This window comes from Morus notabilis, unplaced genomic scaffold (assembly GCF_000414095.1).
Source record: "Morus notabilis unplaced genomic scaffold, ASM41409v2 Scaffold2678, whole genome shotgun sequence".
NCBI lineage: Eukaryota > Viridiplantae > Streptophyta > Magnoliopsida > Rosales > Moraceae > Morus > Morus notabilis.
In genome coordinates this window covers 25,517-40,005 of record NW_010364817.1, presented here as the reverse complement: position 1 = coordinate 40,005, position 14,489 = coordinate 25,517, and the positions used below count along the sequence as shown (strand labels likewise).

Sequence of the window (14,489 nt, the reverse complement as noted above, 5' to 3'; positions counted from 1 at the left end):
AAAACTCGAATTGGAGAAAAAGGAAAATCGTTCATCGGTTTTCTTTCTCTGAGAAACTCATGATTTCAAAAACTTTCTCTGTTTAGATATGTAAAGAAACGAGATGTTCAAATGAAAAGAAACAAGAAAGTAGATATTACAGATCTTCAGATCATTTTCAAGCGGAAAACCCCCGTTTATTAAGCAAATAGAATCACAAGAAGAGAAATGTGGAAGGATTGAGCTAAGAAATCGAAAAGAAGATCATCGGAACTGCATATTAATCAAACTACTAGAGAACTAACTTTAGTTAACAGTGAAGCTAAAAAAGAAGAAAAAGAAGAAGAGACGAATGAATAATCTGGAAGAGTTATATATATATATATTATATATGCACATACTTCACACACTTTATATATATATATATATATATGCATACATATATATAGAAAGAACTCAAGAAACTTTCTGGAATGAAGCTCAGAAAAGATTCATGGAAGTTGACAAACGATGTGAAAACGAGTACTAAACGAAGAGAAGAAGATCAATGAGATTATGTAAACCAGACCTTTTTCGAACTGAATAATATGAATCAAAAAGCTTCTTCTTCTTCTTCTGTGTATTTTGAAGTAGAAATTCTGGTGGGTATATATATATATATATATAGAGAGAGAGAGAGAGAGAGAGAGAGAGAGAGAGAGAGAGAGAGAGAGAGAGAGAGAGAGAGAGAGAGAGAGAGAGAGAGGGAATTCTGTTATGCGTGAAACCGAGTGAGCAAAGTTTTGCAAAGGGCAGTAGTGAGAGTGATGGGAGAGAGAAGTAATGATGATATTTACCAGACGTAAACTACCTCACGTGCCATTGGCCTCTTTGGATTGCTCTCTCCAAAATTGTGTTTGCTTCGTCTTTTTCATTTCCGAAAACACCCCCAACCCAATTGCAAATATTTTATTTTTGGTCTAATCCATGTAATGGGGATCAAATGTTATTCATTTGTCCTTCCAGAACAGGATGTTCACTTAAATTGTGTTAATTAGCTGGTCCAAAGAAAGATTATAGTAACGCATTAATGCATGCAAATGAAAATTGGTTCTAATTGCTAGGATATTATGTTGGAGTTGTTGCCCTTAATTATCTTTTACATGTTTAAACTTTCATAATTTATATTTTCTTCTTTTTTGTTTTTTTTTGCAATAACCGAGCTTATTGTACTTATTTATCACACAATTGAATTTATTAAACGTTTGTGTTTAGACAAAATGATAGTTTTCAGCATTTTTCCCATTAAGTAATATAGTGTTAATTCAAAAAGAAAAATAAAATTTGATATATTGTTAACTCTAATAAATTGAATTAGACCTCCACAAATTATGTTGACGAACAATGTATAAATCCAACCACAAAGTGGTTCCCTCAAAACAAAATAAGTTGAAGCTTTACTTGTACTTAGTGTTCACCTTGGTTTGGTCCAATGCCCACTTAATTTCACAAGATTAGTTCGCCTAGTCTGTATTTGATGGCCTTATCTTTCGTTTCTTGTAAATAATTTCATAGAGTAGAAAATATAGAAACGAGAATAATATTGTAGAATTTCTAGTTGGCACTCTTATTATAGTTAAACTTTAATTAGAAAATTTGGTAATTAAGAGGCAATTTTTTTTGTCTCTAGCTCTTATTCTAAACTAATTGAATTCAAAATTTGTAAAAAATGTACAAATAAAGGGCGCTTTTTTTTTTTTTTTTTTTTTTGTGGCTTGGAGAGATCTAGGGCCAATTTTATCTCAACAATTCTATTCAGATTATTAATTTTTTGACCACTTTCCTTGTACTATAACAATGTCAAAAGTGCACGTGAAATTGTTAAGAGAAGGTATTCTAGCTAGCATACCTTTTTTTTTTTTTTCATCAGAATATAGTAACCTTTTTCCTAGAGATAAATACATGTACTCTTTATAAAGATGGACCACAGAACATTCCCTCCGTGCCAATTTTTGCAAAATATCATTGATCTATATTCGAGAATAACTCACGTGCCTTCCAATTAACAATGTGAACCCTAGACCTAAAATGGTCAAAATCACCAAGCAACATCACAAAATTTGTAGAATTAAATACAAAACACAATTTTGTCAAGCGTCAAATACCCTTCTCACCCTCTGAATAGTGAATACCTCGACCAAGCAACCAGACACAACCAACTGAATGCCCCTAAGGACTACTATCCATGTAAATTTCTTTATCTTGAAAAGCATGCAATGCAGTGTGTAAACTACACAGTACGATTTGATAATCTGTTCATTCATAATCACGATTGTCGTTTGGCGAAAGGTGGCGATGTAACGGGCCAAAAAATCTCACGTGGAATAACTAGGAAGAAGTAGACATGCCACGATTTTTTTCAATTTTGATTACAATTACATACATGGAATAGCTAAACCAAAACAGGTGCAGAACTTTCCAAGGTATACATACTCACTGACGCCTTTTGAAATGAACAACCAACTATTTACAACAACGACAAATCAGAATTAGGGTATAAGAACAACAGAACCGGTTGTTTTACGACCCTCTAGGTCTGCATGTGCCCGAGCTGCCTGAGACAGAGGGTATGTGTGATTTACTCGAACCTGCAAAACACCTGTTGCAACACTGGCAAAGACCTCTCCAGCGGCCGCCAGTAGTTCATCTCGAGTTGCATTGTAGTGCATGAGACTTGGCCTCGTTAAGAACAGTGATTTTGCCGCAAGAGCTGATAATGGTACTGGATCTGGTGCCCCTGATGACTGTCCAAAACTCACCATGTATCCACGGAGTTTTAAGCATGCCAACGATCCCTGGAAACATAAACTTTCCTGTAAGACTCTTTTACAGAACGTTACAGATTAGATCTAACAGGGCAAAAACTACTTTGAATTACCCAATTGGGTTGTTGTTTGAATCTTTGCAATATCCCAACCTTTGATTGTCAAACTTGCAGTTCCCATGAACCAAGCACGGGATGGATGGTGTACCAATGGGAAGATGCCAAGGATGAAAGAAGGGTATCGAGCGTTAAGGTAGGTGAAAAGTATCCATTACCTGAAAGGTATCCTTCCCTACAGAATCATAGACGACATCAACCCCGTTGCCTGATGTAATCTCATTAACGCGGGCAACAAAATCCTCTTCCCCGTAAATTATGACATGGTGAGCTCCATCATCCTTGGCTTGAGCGGCTTTCTCTTTTGTAGAGACAGTTCCAATGACAGTGGCTCCAAGAGCATTAGCCCATTGGCATAATAGTGATCCAACTCCCCCCGCCGCTGCGTGGACAAGAATTGTGTGTCCGCGTTCAACCTTTAGAAAGAAAATAACAATTATCAGTCAGTTAATAGCACTGACAGTTCTCCTTCACTTGCTACACATGTGAAAAGGACTATTCCTAACTTGTTCTGGATGCCACAATTTATCTATACACAAACGCATAATCCAAAATGAGAGTCCATAAAAATATACCTTGAAGGAACGACGGAGTAGATACTGAGTCGTCATGCCCTTAAGCATTATAGACGCAGCAATAACAGGACCAATGGATTCAGGAACCGGCACAACTTTGTCGGCAGGAAGGATCTGCTCTTCAGCATAAGAGCCCATTGGAGCCCCGGCGTAAGCAACAATATCACCGACTTGCCTGCCAGTTAGCCCGGGACCTACTGCGGTCACAACACCACAAGCCTCCCCACCTGGAATGGAATAATCTTACTCAGCACACAATAAACCTAGTAATTAATTAGCTAATGGGAACTAGAAGTGATTAACAATAATAGCCCCCACTTAATCATCATTTAGAAGCAAATTGTGTTTCACTAGTAAGCTCTAGATATGTGAAACAAAACCTGGGGTGAATGGGATTGTGGAAGCCTTATAAACCCCTTTGCGGAAGTAGACATCAATGAAGTTCAGTCCAATAGCCTTGTTTTTCACACGAATTTCACCGTCCTTTGGCTCCCCTATTTCCACATCTTCCCATTTTAACACCTTCCACAGTTATGTACAACAAATCAATGAATTACTATAAAAAAAAATAATATAAAAAAAACAAACAAACAAACCACTCACATATGGGAATTTAGAAATTATCAAAAATTTTACCCACAGATTCTAAGTATGCAAAACTAACTATAAACTGTTAATACTAATCAACTACTCTCAAATCAACATATCAATCATTTAGTCCAATTAGATATATCCTCTAACCCATGAAAAAAGACCCCCTTAAAAAATCCAAAATTGGTTCTCAAGGAATGATCATTATAAAATACAGAGAGAGAGGAAAAATAAGAGATGGGAATGTTTAGAGAGAGACCTCAGGGCCACCGAATTCATGAACCCTAATAGCTTTGACCATGTCTGCTGGTGAATGGTGATGATGCTTGAGTGGCAAGGGCTCTCAGTGATAAGGTCTAAGGTTCCAAAGTGTTAAGACCAAGAGCTAATAGAGTAGTAGCCACTATAAATAAACCATAAAAAGTGGAAAAAGCTGTAAACTTGGACGGAAATGGCGATGGCTATGGCGTGAAGACGACAAGTTAGTCGGCTGAGTTTGTTTGGTACTGGAATGAAGCTGCTGACACGGGAGAGTGGCGATGATATAGGTTGACTAGCCCAAGTGAAAGGAGACGTGTAAATTGTAATGGGCCTGATGATTTTCGGATGACCTCATCGCAAGCCTATGAAAGAAAAAAAAATAGAAAAAATAGAAAAAAAAAATACATAATTTACTTAAGAGTGTATGAGTTTTTACTTTTATCTCTCATTCTTAATTAATATTTTTTTACTTGTATATTTATTTAACTAAAAAAATTATTAATTAAAAATAAAGAATATAAATACTGACTCATACACTTTAAAGATATTCATCACATTTCCTTTACTTAGTAAATAAGTTAAAAGCTCTCACCGTTATAAAAATTAATGTAAAACAAAATATAAATGAAATTTTTAATTTGTTGTTCCCAAATAAAAAATTAGAAATGTAAATTAAAAAGCTTTTTAAAAGTTCTTTTTTTTATAAGCACTTAAAAAAGTCAAAAACACTTTTATATTGTTCATCTAAACATATTTAAAAATTAATTTTAGAGTAAATAAGCTAAAAATAATTTTTTTTTAAGCCAATCCAAACAGATTCTCAGACTCTGTATATGTCCTTGCTTATAGACTTCTTAATCATAGATTGTTATTATTATTATTTGGAGACATCTAAGATAGGATATGATATATATATATATATATATATATATATATATATATATATGTGTGTGTATACATATCAACCGGTAAGGCTGTGTATTGAACGGTCGATGTTTACAAGTTTTTATCATACTTTAGATAGAAAACTTTTTTTTTTTTTGGTTGAGAAATTTGTTGCAACATTAGATCCCTGTTTAACGAACTGATTGTTTTAAAAAAAATATACTAAAACTAACTGACATTGTGTTTGTTGATTTACTATTTGATATACTAAAACTGTGATTTATTTGCTCAATAACAAAACTTAAAAAAGATGAAAATAAACTCTTTAAAGGAATGCCACAATTATGGGACTTAATTGAATTATGGCACGAGAAAAAACTATACGCACGTCATGTCATACAACTATTTTTAGAATATCAAATATACTCGTAAGATATCAGGATGCCATACCAGCTGATATCGACCGTAATACTGGTAACGATCAGGTAACTATCGTCATGCCTATCAAAAACCACCATAATACCAGCCGGTTCGCACCGTTAATGGCAACAGTACTTCTGTAAAAAGTTAGATGATCACATTGTGTTAATATCCTTTTTTTTTTTTTTTTTCACCAAATGAGCCCACGCAGAACGCCATAAGTAATGGAACACATATCAAGTACTGCCCACGAACTCAACAATTTGTTTGTCATGTAAGTTTATTCACCTTTGTCCAGACTCCAGCGGCTAACCCAAAACAGGCGTAGACCTATGCAAATTACAGCACGTATATACTAGTGTCTTTTCAAATGAACAAACCAACTATTCATATAACAATCAGAGATGGTAAGAATCAGGGTATAAGAACGACGGAACCGGTTGTTTTACGACCCTCTAAGTCTGCGTGCGCCTGAACTGCCTGAGACAGAGGGTACTTGTGATTTACTCTAACCCGCAAAACACCTGATGCCACATTGGCAAAGACGTCTCCAGCAGCCGCCAATAGTTCATCTCGAGTTACGTTGTACTGCATGAGACTTGGCCTCGTCAAGAACAGCGATTTTGCTGCAATAGATGATAATGGTACTGGATCTGGCGTCCCTGATGACTGTCCAAAATTCACCATGTATCCCCGGAGTTTTAAGCATGCCAATGATCCCTGGAAACAAAAATCTTCTTATGAGACTCTTCCAGACTATGACCGACTAGAACGACAAAGCACAAGTTACTATGAATCAACCAAACCCCGTTCTGGCCTAAATCTTTGCAACGAAGAATAAAAAAAAAACTCTCATAGTCTAGGACCTTGGGCAGGTGAAAAAGTATCCATTACCTGAAAGGTATCCTTCCCTACAGAATCATAGATGACATCAACCCCGTTGCCTGATGTTATCTCATTAACGCGGGAAACAAAATCCTCTTCCTTGTAGATTATGACATGATGCGCTCCATCGTCCTTGGCTTGAGCGGCTTTCTCTTTTGTCGAGACAGTTCCAATGACAGTGGCTCCTAGAGCATTAGCCCACTGGCATAATAGAGATCCAACACCACCCGCTGCTGCATGAACAAGAATTGTGTGTCCACGTTCAACCTGCACAAAGACAATTAAGCAATATTAGACAAAATTTTGTAATTATGACTCTGTTAATAGACACATGGTGACCTACATAAACAGCATTGCCAGTTCTACTTCACTTGCCACACATGTGAAGGGGTCATGCCTGTCATGTTGTGGATACGACTTTTGTGGATAAAAGCTAACAGAACACGAGGCTGCATATAAATATACCTTGAAGCAACGGCGGAGTAGAAACTGTGCGGTCATACCCTTAAGCATTATGGATGCAGCAATGACAGGATCGATGGATTCAGGAATAGGCACAACTTTTTCCGCTGGAAGGATCTGCTCTTCAGCATATGAGCCCATTGGGGTGCCAGCATAAGCTACAACGTCACCGACTTGCCTATCAGTTACTCTGGGACCTACTGCAGTCACAACACCACAAGCCTCCATACCTGGAATAGGAATAAACTTGCTGAGTATACAATAAAGCAAGTAATTAATTAGCTAATGGCAACTAAAATGATTGTAAGCTGCAATTATCATCATTATTGATTGAAACAAACTGCGCTTAACTTGTAAACTCTCGAGGATTAAAACAAAACCTGGGGTAAAGGGCATTAGAGGAGCCTTGTAGACCCCTTTTCGGAAGTAAATATCAATAAAGTTGAGCCCAATGGCCTTGTTTCTCACACGAATCTCGTCCTCCTTTGGCTCTCCTATTTCCAAATCTTCCCATTTTAACACCTTTCACAATCATTTGCAACAAAGTGAGTAAAATAGAAAAGTTCATTGACATACATTTCATGTCAAATTACTCATCAAATACCAACATCAACTCGAAAAATATGATATTCTAATCCCTGAAAAAATCCCAACAAAAATCCGAGATTGGTTCTCTACAAACACAAAACAGACTATCCCAGCAGCCCAAAAAAAAAAAAAAAAAAAAACTACTTCCATGTGCGAAATAAAAAAGAATAACAAATGAAACAAAAGAAAACTAAAAGAGGGGTGTTTAGAGAAAGACCTCAGGTCCACCAAGTTCATGAACCCGAATAGCTTTGACCATATTTACTGGTGATGAGTCTGATACTTGAGTGGCAAGCGCTCTTACTGTTAAATTCTGGCTAAATCCAAGTGTTGGAGATGAAGAGATTCTAGGCTTGGAGCTATTATTGGTCGCTATGTGTGGAAAAAGCCTTGAACTTGGATGGAAATGGTGTGAAGTGAATCGAGTCGGTACTAGAAGAAGATGCTGCAGGGTTTGACACTGGAGTTTTAGCTTTACCAAACCCATCAATTTTCACTTTCGTTAGATTCAAACAAGGCAGATTCGGCTTAACTGAAGGAGAAGTGTGATGGTCCTTTCGTTATGGGCCAGGGCCATGTGGACTCTTTATCTTGGGCTCACTCGAAGCCCTCTCTATTGAAGCATTGGCCCGGTTATCTGTATTTTTCGAGGGGAAAGAAGATAAATACTAAGGGCTCGAGTCATTTACTCATTATTTTTAATTAATATTCTTTTAATTAAATAATTATATTAGTTAAAAGAGAATTAATTAAGAGTGAGAGATATGCACTCTTAAGGGTAAGTTCAACAATTCTCTCTCTTTTTTTTTTTTTTGAGAAAATTAAGGAAATTAAGGAATGTGTCCTTACAACATTTTATTTGCGTCATTACTTTAAAATTATATGCATCCAAAGTTAATTATAAAGAAAGAAAATGATGGCAAAAATTTTGTAATAAAAATCACAAAATTGTCAATCTCCCTCACTAAGAAGCATTTCTCTAAAATGTGCATTAAATTACTTACATTTTAGTCCCCTATATGCATATGGTCAAAAACATTGAAAATGCTTGCAAATTGAAGTTTCACAAAAGCATACTCAATTTGCTTTCCAAAAGATTATCATTAATTTCTGTAAATCTACAGCCTTAAACGGACAAAGGTGTCATCTGGTAGGCTAGCTTTATTTAAATGTCAACGCTCTCATCATCTCACTGTTGGAAAACTTATCAATGTATATACATCTTACACTTGGTTATTTATCTTTTTATACCATGTATATTGAGTAGAATTATTCACTACGCATTTTATATGTTCTCAAAACTGTACCTTTTGATACGCTGATTTTAACCACTTTAATGACTACTATTTATCAGAATGAACAAGTTTATGAGCATATTAATTTTGAAGGGTAGAAGTCTTCATTTCGGTGGTACATATAGATTGATATGAAATTGAGATTCAGATGCACAATGTTTAGACATAATAGACTTTTTTTTTGTTTTATAAACTTAAAATGTAGGGCATAGAATAATAAACAACCCAATCTTAATGTTTCTATAATTACCATATTACCCCATAGCAAAATGCAAAGGAAAAGCACATAAGTCGTTGTCACACATTACAAAAGGCCAACATATATCCAATATATAACCTAATACATACTACTCATGCTATGAGTAATGATACACATTACTTCTCTACAAGCAGCTAGATCACATCTTTGCTCTCCAACCGAGCTTTGCAAAACCTATAAACATTAACCTTTTTGCTAGCACATAATTAACTTTTTGCTAATACTAGCACACATATACGTATACTTAATGACGTGGTCATAGGTAATTAACCCAAAACAGGCGCAGAACTATACAAATTACAATACGTATATTTATACTAGTGTCTTTTCAAACAAACAAACCAACTATTAATATAACAATGAGCGACGGTGAGAATCAGGGTATAAGAACAACAGAACCGGTTGTTTTACGGCCCTCTAGGTCAGCATGTGCCTGCGCTGCTTGAGACAGAGGGTATGTGTGATTTACTCTAACTCGCAAAACACCGGATGCAACATTGGCAAAGACATCTTTTGCAGCCGCCAATATTTCATCATGGGTTACATTGTAGTGCCCGAGAGTTGGCCTCGTCAAGAACAACGATTTTGCTGCAAGAGCTGATAGTGGTACTGGATCCGGCGTCCCTGATGACTGTCCAAAACTCACCATATATCCACGGAGCTTTAAGCATGCCAATGATCCCTGAAAGCAAAAACCTCCCTGTAAGACTCGTTTCCAGGTTGTGACAACTGGACTAGCAAAGTAGAAGTTAACCGTGAATTGACCAAATTCGGTTCTGGCCTAAATCTTTAGCATAATCAATAAACAGAACTTTTGTAGTTTAGGCAGGTGAAAAAGTATCCATTACCTCAAAGGTATCCTTCCCAACAGAATCATAGACGACATCAACCCCGTTGCCGGAAGTAATCTCATTAACGCGGGCCACAAAGTCCTCTTCTCCGTAAATTATGACATGGTGAGCTCCATCATCCTTGGCTTGAGTGGCTTTCTCTTTTGTTGAGACAGTTCCGATGACAGTGGCTCCAAGAGCATTAGCCCACTGGCATAACAGAGATCCAACCCCACCAGCTGCTGCGTGGACAAGAATTGTGTGTCCGCGTTCAACCTGTACAAAGACAGTTGAGCAATATTATGCAAAATATATAATTTAGCACTCTTTCAATAGACACATAGTGGCCTGCATAAATAACATTTCTCATTCTACTTCACTTGCTATACATGTGAAAGGGGAGACGACTGTTATCGATAAAATGCTAATCGAAAGCGAGGCCGCATATGGACATACCTTGAAGCAACAGCGGACTAGAAACTGGGTGGTCATGCCCTTAAGGATCACGGATGCAGCAATAACTGGAGTAATGGATTCCGGAACAGGTACAACTTTGTCTGCGGGAAGGATCTGCTCTTCAGTATATGAGCCCATCGGGTTCCCAGCATAAGCCACAACATCCCCGACTTGCCTATCAGTTACTCCGGGACCTACGGCGGTCACAAGGCCACAAGCCTCCCTACCTGGAATAGGAATATAAAATTACTTAGTATACAAATAAAGCAAATAATTAATTAGCCAATGACAATTAGAATAATGACAAGATGCAATTATCATCATAACAAATTATGTTTAATTTGTAAAGCTATAGAAGAATAAAACAAAACCTGGGATAAAGGGCAATGTAGGAGGCTTATAGACCCCTGTACGAAAGTACACATCGATGAAGTTCAGTCCAATGGCCTTGTTTCTCACACGAATCTCACCTTCTTTTGGCTCTCCTATTTCCACATCTTCCCATTTCAACACCTTTCAAAATCATTTACAACAGAGTGATTAAAATAGAGAAGTTTACCATTGACATCAAGGCATGTTTGACCTCAGATATGAGAATTGAGGAAAAAAAAACTGTTATTGCTAATCAGTTAATCAGCAAATATCAACAACAGGAACTTGTCAGTAATTAATGCCAAATCCGATGATAGTCTAGTATCTTAAAAATAAAAAATAAAATAAATAAATAAACTTATCAGCAAATATCAACAACAGGAACTTGTCAGTAATTAATGCCAAATCCGATGATAGTCTAGTATCTTAAAAATAAAAAATAAAAAAAATAAATAAACTTATCAGCAAATATCAACAACAGGAACTTGTCATAATTAATGCCAAATCCGATGATAGTCTAGTATCTTAAAAAAAAAAAAAAAAGAAACCCGAATTTGGTTCTCAAGAAATTATCATTAATTATATACTACAAACACAAAACTGAAAATCCCAACTGCCAAAAAAAAAAAAAAAAAACTCCATGTGCAATATAAACAACAAAAACAGAAGTAAAAGAAGGGGTGGTTAGAAAGAGACCTCAGGTCCACCAAGTTCATGAACCCTAATAGCTTTGACCATATCTAATGGTGATGATACCCAAGTGCTGAAGATGAAGAGCTAATAGTCCGTCTTGGAGCTCTTCGCTATGTGTGGAAAAAAAAAAAGCTTTAAACTTGGATGGAAATGGCGTGAAGCCAATTGAGTTTACCAGAAGAATGCGAGGGTTTGACAATGGAGTTTTAGCTTTAGTAAAATCACTATAAATCCATCAATTTTCACGACTGTTAGATTCAACTTTTGCTTTTGTCGTGTGTGGAAATCAACGTGACATTACGCGCTGAACTTAATGTAGACGTGTAATTGCCCTCATTCTTAATGAGCCTCATGAGTTCTTCAGATTGGGCTCATTGGAAGCCCTCTTTATTGAAGCTTTAAATTGGCCTGATTATATGCATCATTGAGACTAAGAGCACCGTTTGGTATAAAGATTTTACAACTCGAAATTATGATTCTAGTTTAAATCAATATTTTTTTATAAAAAATAAAAAATAGTTTGATTTGATTTATTCAGGATCAATATTTAATTTAGATGGTTCTGATTTAAAGTTTGAATTTTGATGTGATGTTTTAAATCAGAATCACTCATAATTTTAAAATCACCTCCCTTGATTTTAGGTGGTTTAAATCCTTGATTCTAGTTCTGATTTCATAACCATGATTTAGACTTAAATTCATGAATCAGAGTTAGAACTCAAATATATTTGTAAAAAAACTCAAGGCTAGTTTTCGCATCAAAATAGTATAGATGAGTAATTTAAATACAAAAATAGTATACGGCTTAATTTACATTTGAGAAAATTAAAAACTGTGTCCCCTAACTCACTTTATATTTTCATCATTATTTTACCATTTTATCTATCTAAAATTAATATATAAAGGACAAAAATATAAAAAGATAACACAGTCGAAAACACGAAAAGACGTTACAAAAATCAATACATGTGTATAACTATTATAAAAATCACGACATTCATATATAATCAATTTCAAACATGAACTTTTAGAAATTTAACATAGGTAAGAAAAACAATTTTTATGCTCACTCACTAAAAAAATTGTCTCTCTAGATTCATGTGATTTCAATGTATAAATTTCTTATGTATGGGCTATTTACACTTTTATACCCTTTTTAAGCTCATATAAATCGTTCACTGTGCATTTTAAATGTTCAAAATTGTATGTTTCGATTCAATTTCATATCAAATTTATACAATCTCTTGTTTTTGGCCACTTTGATGACTTTACTAGTTGTTAGGGGTATAGAGTGAACATAGGCCAACATATATCAGATTTATAGCTTTACATACATAATTGCTCGAGTAAATGCTATACATAGCAGCTAACCCAACAATTTTTTATGATTCCATAAATTTTAGTCACCTTTGTCTAGCAGCTAAACCAAAAAAGGTGCAGAACCTTCCAATACACTAGTTTCATTCCAAATGAACAAACCAACTATTTACAACAATGAGAGATGGCAGGAATCGAGGTATAAGAACAACGGAACCGGTTGTTTTACGACCTTCTAGGTCTGCATGCGCCTGAGCTGCCTGAGACAGAGGGTATGTGTGATTTACTCTAACCCGCAGAACACCGGATGCAACATTGGCAAAGACACCTTCAGCAGCTGCCAACAGTTCATCTCGAGTTACGTTGTACTGCATGAGACGTGGAAAAGTCAAGGACAAAGATTTTGCTACAAGGGCTGATAATTATTACGAGTGAAAACGAAAGAAGTGAAAACAGAGAAGCCAAAAATGAATGAATTCTTCACTCTGTATTGAATTGAATATTCGTACCAGTACAAGAATATATATACACACTGCTGTACAAGTACACGTGTACAAGAGCACGTGTAAGTTACATTAGTACATAACTAAGCACTAACAGACTTTAGAAAACTAACAACAAATTCTAAACTAACTAACAACCTAAAACTCCCCCTCAAGATAGATTGTGGATATCCTTGACAGCCATCTTGAATAGTAAAGAAAACAATGAAGGATCAGGCAAAGCCTTGGTGAACAAATCGGCAAGCTGATGTTGAGAACGTATGGGCAGAAGCTTGATTGTGCCATCAACAACTTTATCTCGCACAAAATGACAATCAATTTCAATATGCTTGGTGCGTTCGTGAAAAATAGGATTAGATGCAATATGGACAGCAGCTTGATTGTCACAAAACAACAAGGTTGGAGCAGAAACAGGAAAATTTAAAGTAACAAGAAGTTGCTGAATCCAAACAACCTCACTGGTGACTGCAGCCAAGGCACGATATTCAACCTCGGCAGAGGACCGAGCTATTGTAGTCTGCTTTTTGGCTTTCCAAGAGACCAAAGAATCGCCAAGAAAAGTCAAGGACAAGTAACCGACCTGCGTGAGTCAGGACATGTGACGCCCCTCCTATGAGGCCGCCACTGTAACTTAAACTTTAACTTGTACTTACTGGGGTTTCTTAAAATTTGCGGAACATTTTTTTTTTTTTAATATAAGAAAGAATACTTTCATAATTTGTAACAATAATTTCAAATAAGTGAATCACTAAATTTCTTAAAGCTTTTCTTAATTTCAGTTAAGATAAAACGTTCTAAAAATATCTTTCAAACAGAGCAGCATTTGAACTCTTATTTCAAATGCTCTTTAAAAGTCTTTCTAAAACTAGCCAATTCAATCGGGCCATTTAATTTTGACTTTAAAACGGATTTCGTGAGAAATCTTAAATTCAAGTACATCTTAAAGCCCTTTTAAAATCAATCATTTAAATCGTCATGTTTAAAATTTATTTATTTGTTGCATGCTCTGTTGCAACGTTCTAAAACTTAAATACTCAAAACGAGGGTTGTTAGCTACAACCTCGGTTTCTTTAACATACATATGTACCTATACTTTTTAAACATACATGCTTGAAACCTTTAAATCATATATACATATACATGATTTTTCTTAAACTTACGGCGGAAGATAACTGCGGGAGCGGTATCCATTCCCATC

General features: G+C 35.7%; 3 protein-coding genes and 1 pseudogene across 3 annotated transcripts; all 4 read right to left on the bottom strand.

The window, feature by feature from the left end:
• Window positions 1-2,267: 2,267 nt before the first annotated feature.
• Window positions 2,268-4,381, bottom strand: LOC21385352 (quinone oxidoreductase). The gene is made up of 5 exons (XM_010107016.2): window positions 4,325-4,381; window positions 3,855-3,996; window positions 3,475-3,701; window positions 3,058-3,315; window positions 2,268-2,813 (listed from the first exon to the last, which is right to left on the bottom strand). The coding sequence occupies exons 1-5, from the start codon at window positions 4,364-4,366 to the stop codon at window positions 2,508-2,510; spliced, it is 975 nt and encodes a 324-aa protein (XP_010105318.1). The 5' UTR covers window positions 4,367-4,381; the 3' UTR covers window positions 2,268-2,507.
• A 1,171-nt stretch (window positions 4,382-5,552) lies between these two features.
• On the bottom strand, window positions 5,553-8,056 carry LOC21385351 (quinone oxidoreductase). Its single transcript, XM_010107015.2, has 5 exons — window positions 7,784-8,056; window positions 7,359-7,500; window positions 6,982-7,208; window positions 6,526-6,783; window positions 5,553-6,351 (listed from the first exon to the last, which is right to left on the bottom strand). The coding sequence occupies exons 1-5, from the start codon at window positions 8,051-8,053 to the stop codon at window positions 6,046-6,048; spliced, it is 1,203 nt and encodes a 400-aa protein (XP_010105317.1). The 5' UTR covers window positions 8,054-8,056; the 3' UTR covers window positions 5,553-6,045.
• Window positions 8,057-9,098: 1,042 nt separating this feature from the next.
• Window positions 9,099-11,791, bottom strand: LOC112093301 (quinone oxidoreductase-like). The gene is made up of 5 exons (XM_024171458.1): window positions 11,475-11,791; window positions 10,778-10,919; window positions 10,407-10,633; window positions 9,969-10,226; window positions 9,099-9,802 (listed from the first exon to the last, which is right to left on the bottom strand). Exons 1-5 carry the CDS (start codon window positions 11,514-11,516, stop codon window positions 9,497-9,499), a joined length of 975 nt encoding a protein of 324 aa, XP_024027226.1. The 5' UTR covers window positions 11,517-11,791; the 3' UTR covers window positions 9,099-9,496.
• Window positions 11,792-12,931: 1,140 nt separating this feature from the next.
• LOC112093300 overlaps window positions 12,932-14,489 on the bottom strand; it is a 22,256-nt pseudogene continuing 20,698 nt past the window's right edge.

Excerpts from the sequence above, each read along its gene's own strand:
- LOC21385352 (XM_010107016.2), bottom strand. The coding sequence starts at position 4,366 with ATGGTCAAAGCTATTAGGGTTCATGAATTCGGTGGCCCTGAG. Across the intron at positions 3,997-4,324 it reads ATGAATTCGGTGGCCCTGAG|GTGTTAAAATGGGAAGATGT; the intron begins GTCTCTCTCTAA and ends TAACTGTGGAAG. Across the intron at positions 2,814-3,057 it reads TAGGGAAGGATACCTTTCAG|GGATCGTTGGCATGCTTAAA; the intron begins GTAATGGATACT and ends TTATGTTTCCAG.
- LOC21385351 (XM_010107015.2), bottom strand. The coding sequence starts at position 8,053 with ATGGGTTTGGTAAAGCTAAAACTCCAGTGTCAAACCCTGCAGCATCTT. Across the intron at positions 7,501-7,783 it reads ATGAACTTGGTGGACCTGAG|GTGTTAAAATGGGAAGATTT; the intron begins GTCTTTCTCTAA and ends TGATTGTGAAAG. Across the intron at positions 7,209-7,358 it reads TCTAATGCCCTTTACCCCAG|GTATGGAGGCTTGTGGTGTT; the intron begins GTTTTGTTTTAA and ends TTCCTATTCCAG.
- LOC112093301 (XM_024171458.1), bottom strand. The coding sequence starts at position 11,516 with ATGGTCAAAGCTATTAGGGTTCATGAACTTGGTGGACCTGAG. Across the intron at positions 10,227-10,406 it reads TAGTCCGCTGTTGCTTCAAG|GTTGAACGCGGACACACAAT; the intron begins GTATGTCCATAT and ends GTCTTTGTACAG. Across the intron at positions 9,803-9,968 it reads TTGGGAAGGATACCTTTGAG|GGATCATTGGCATGCTTAAA; the intron begins GTAATGGATACT and ends TTTTGCTTTCAG.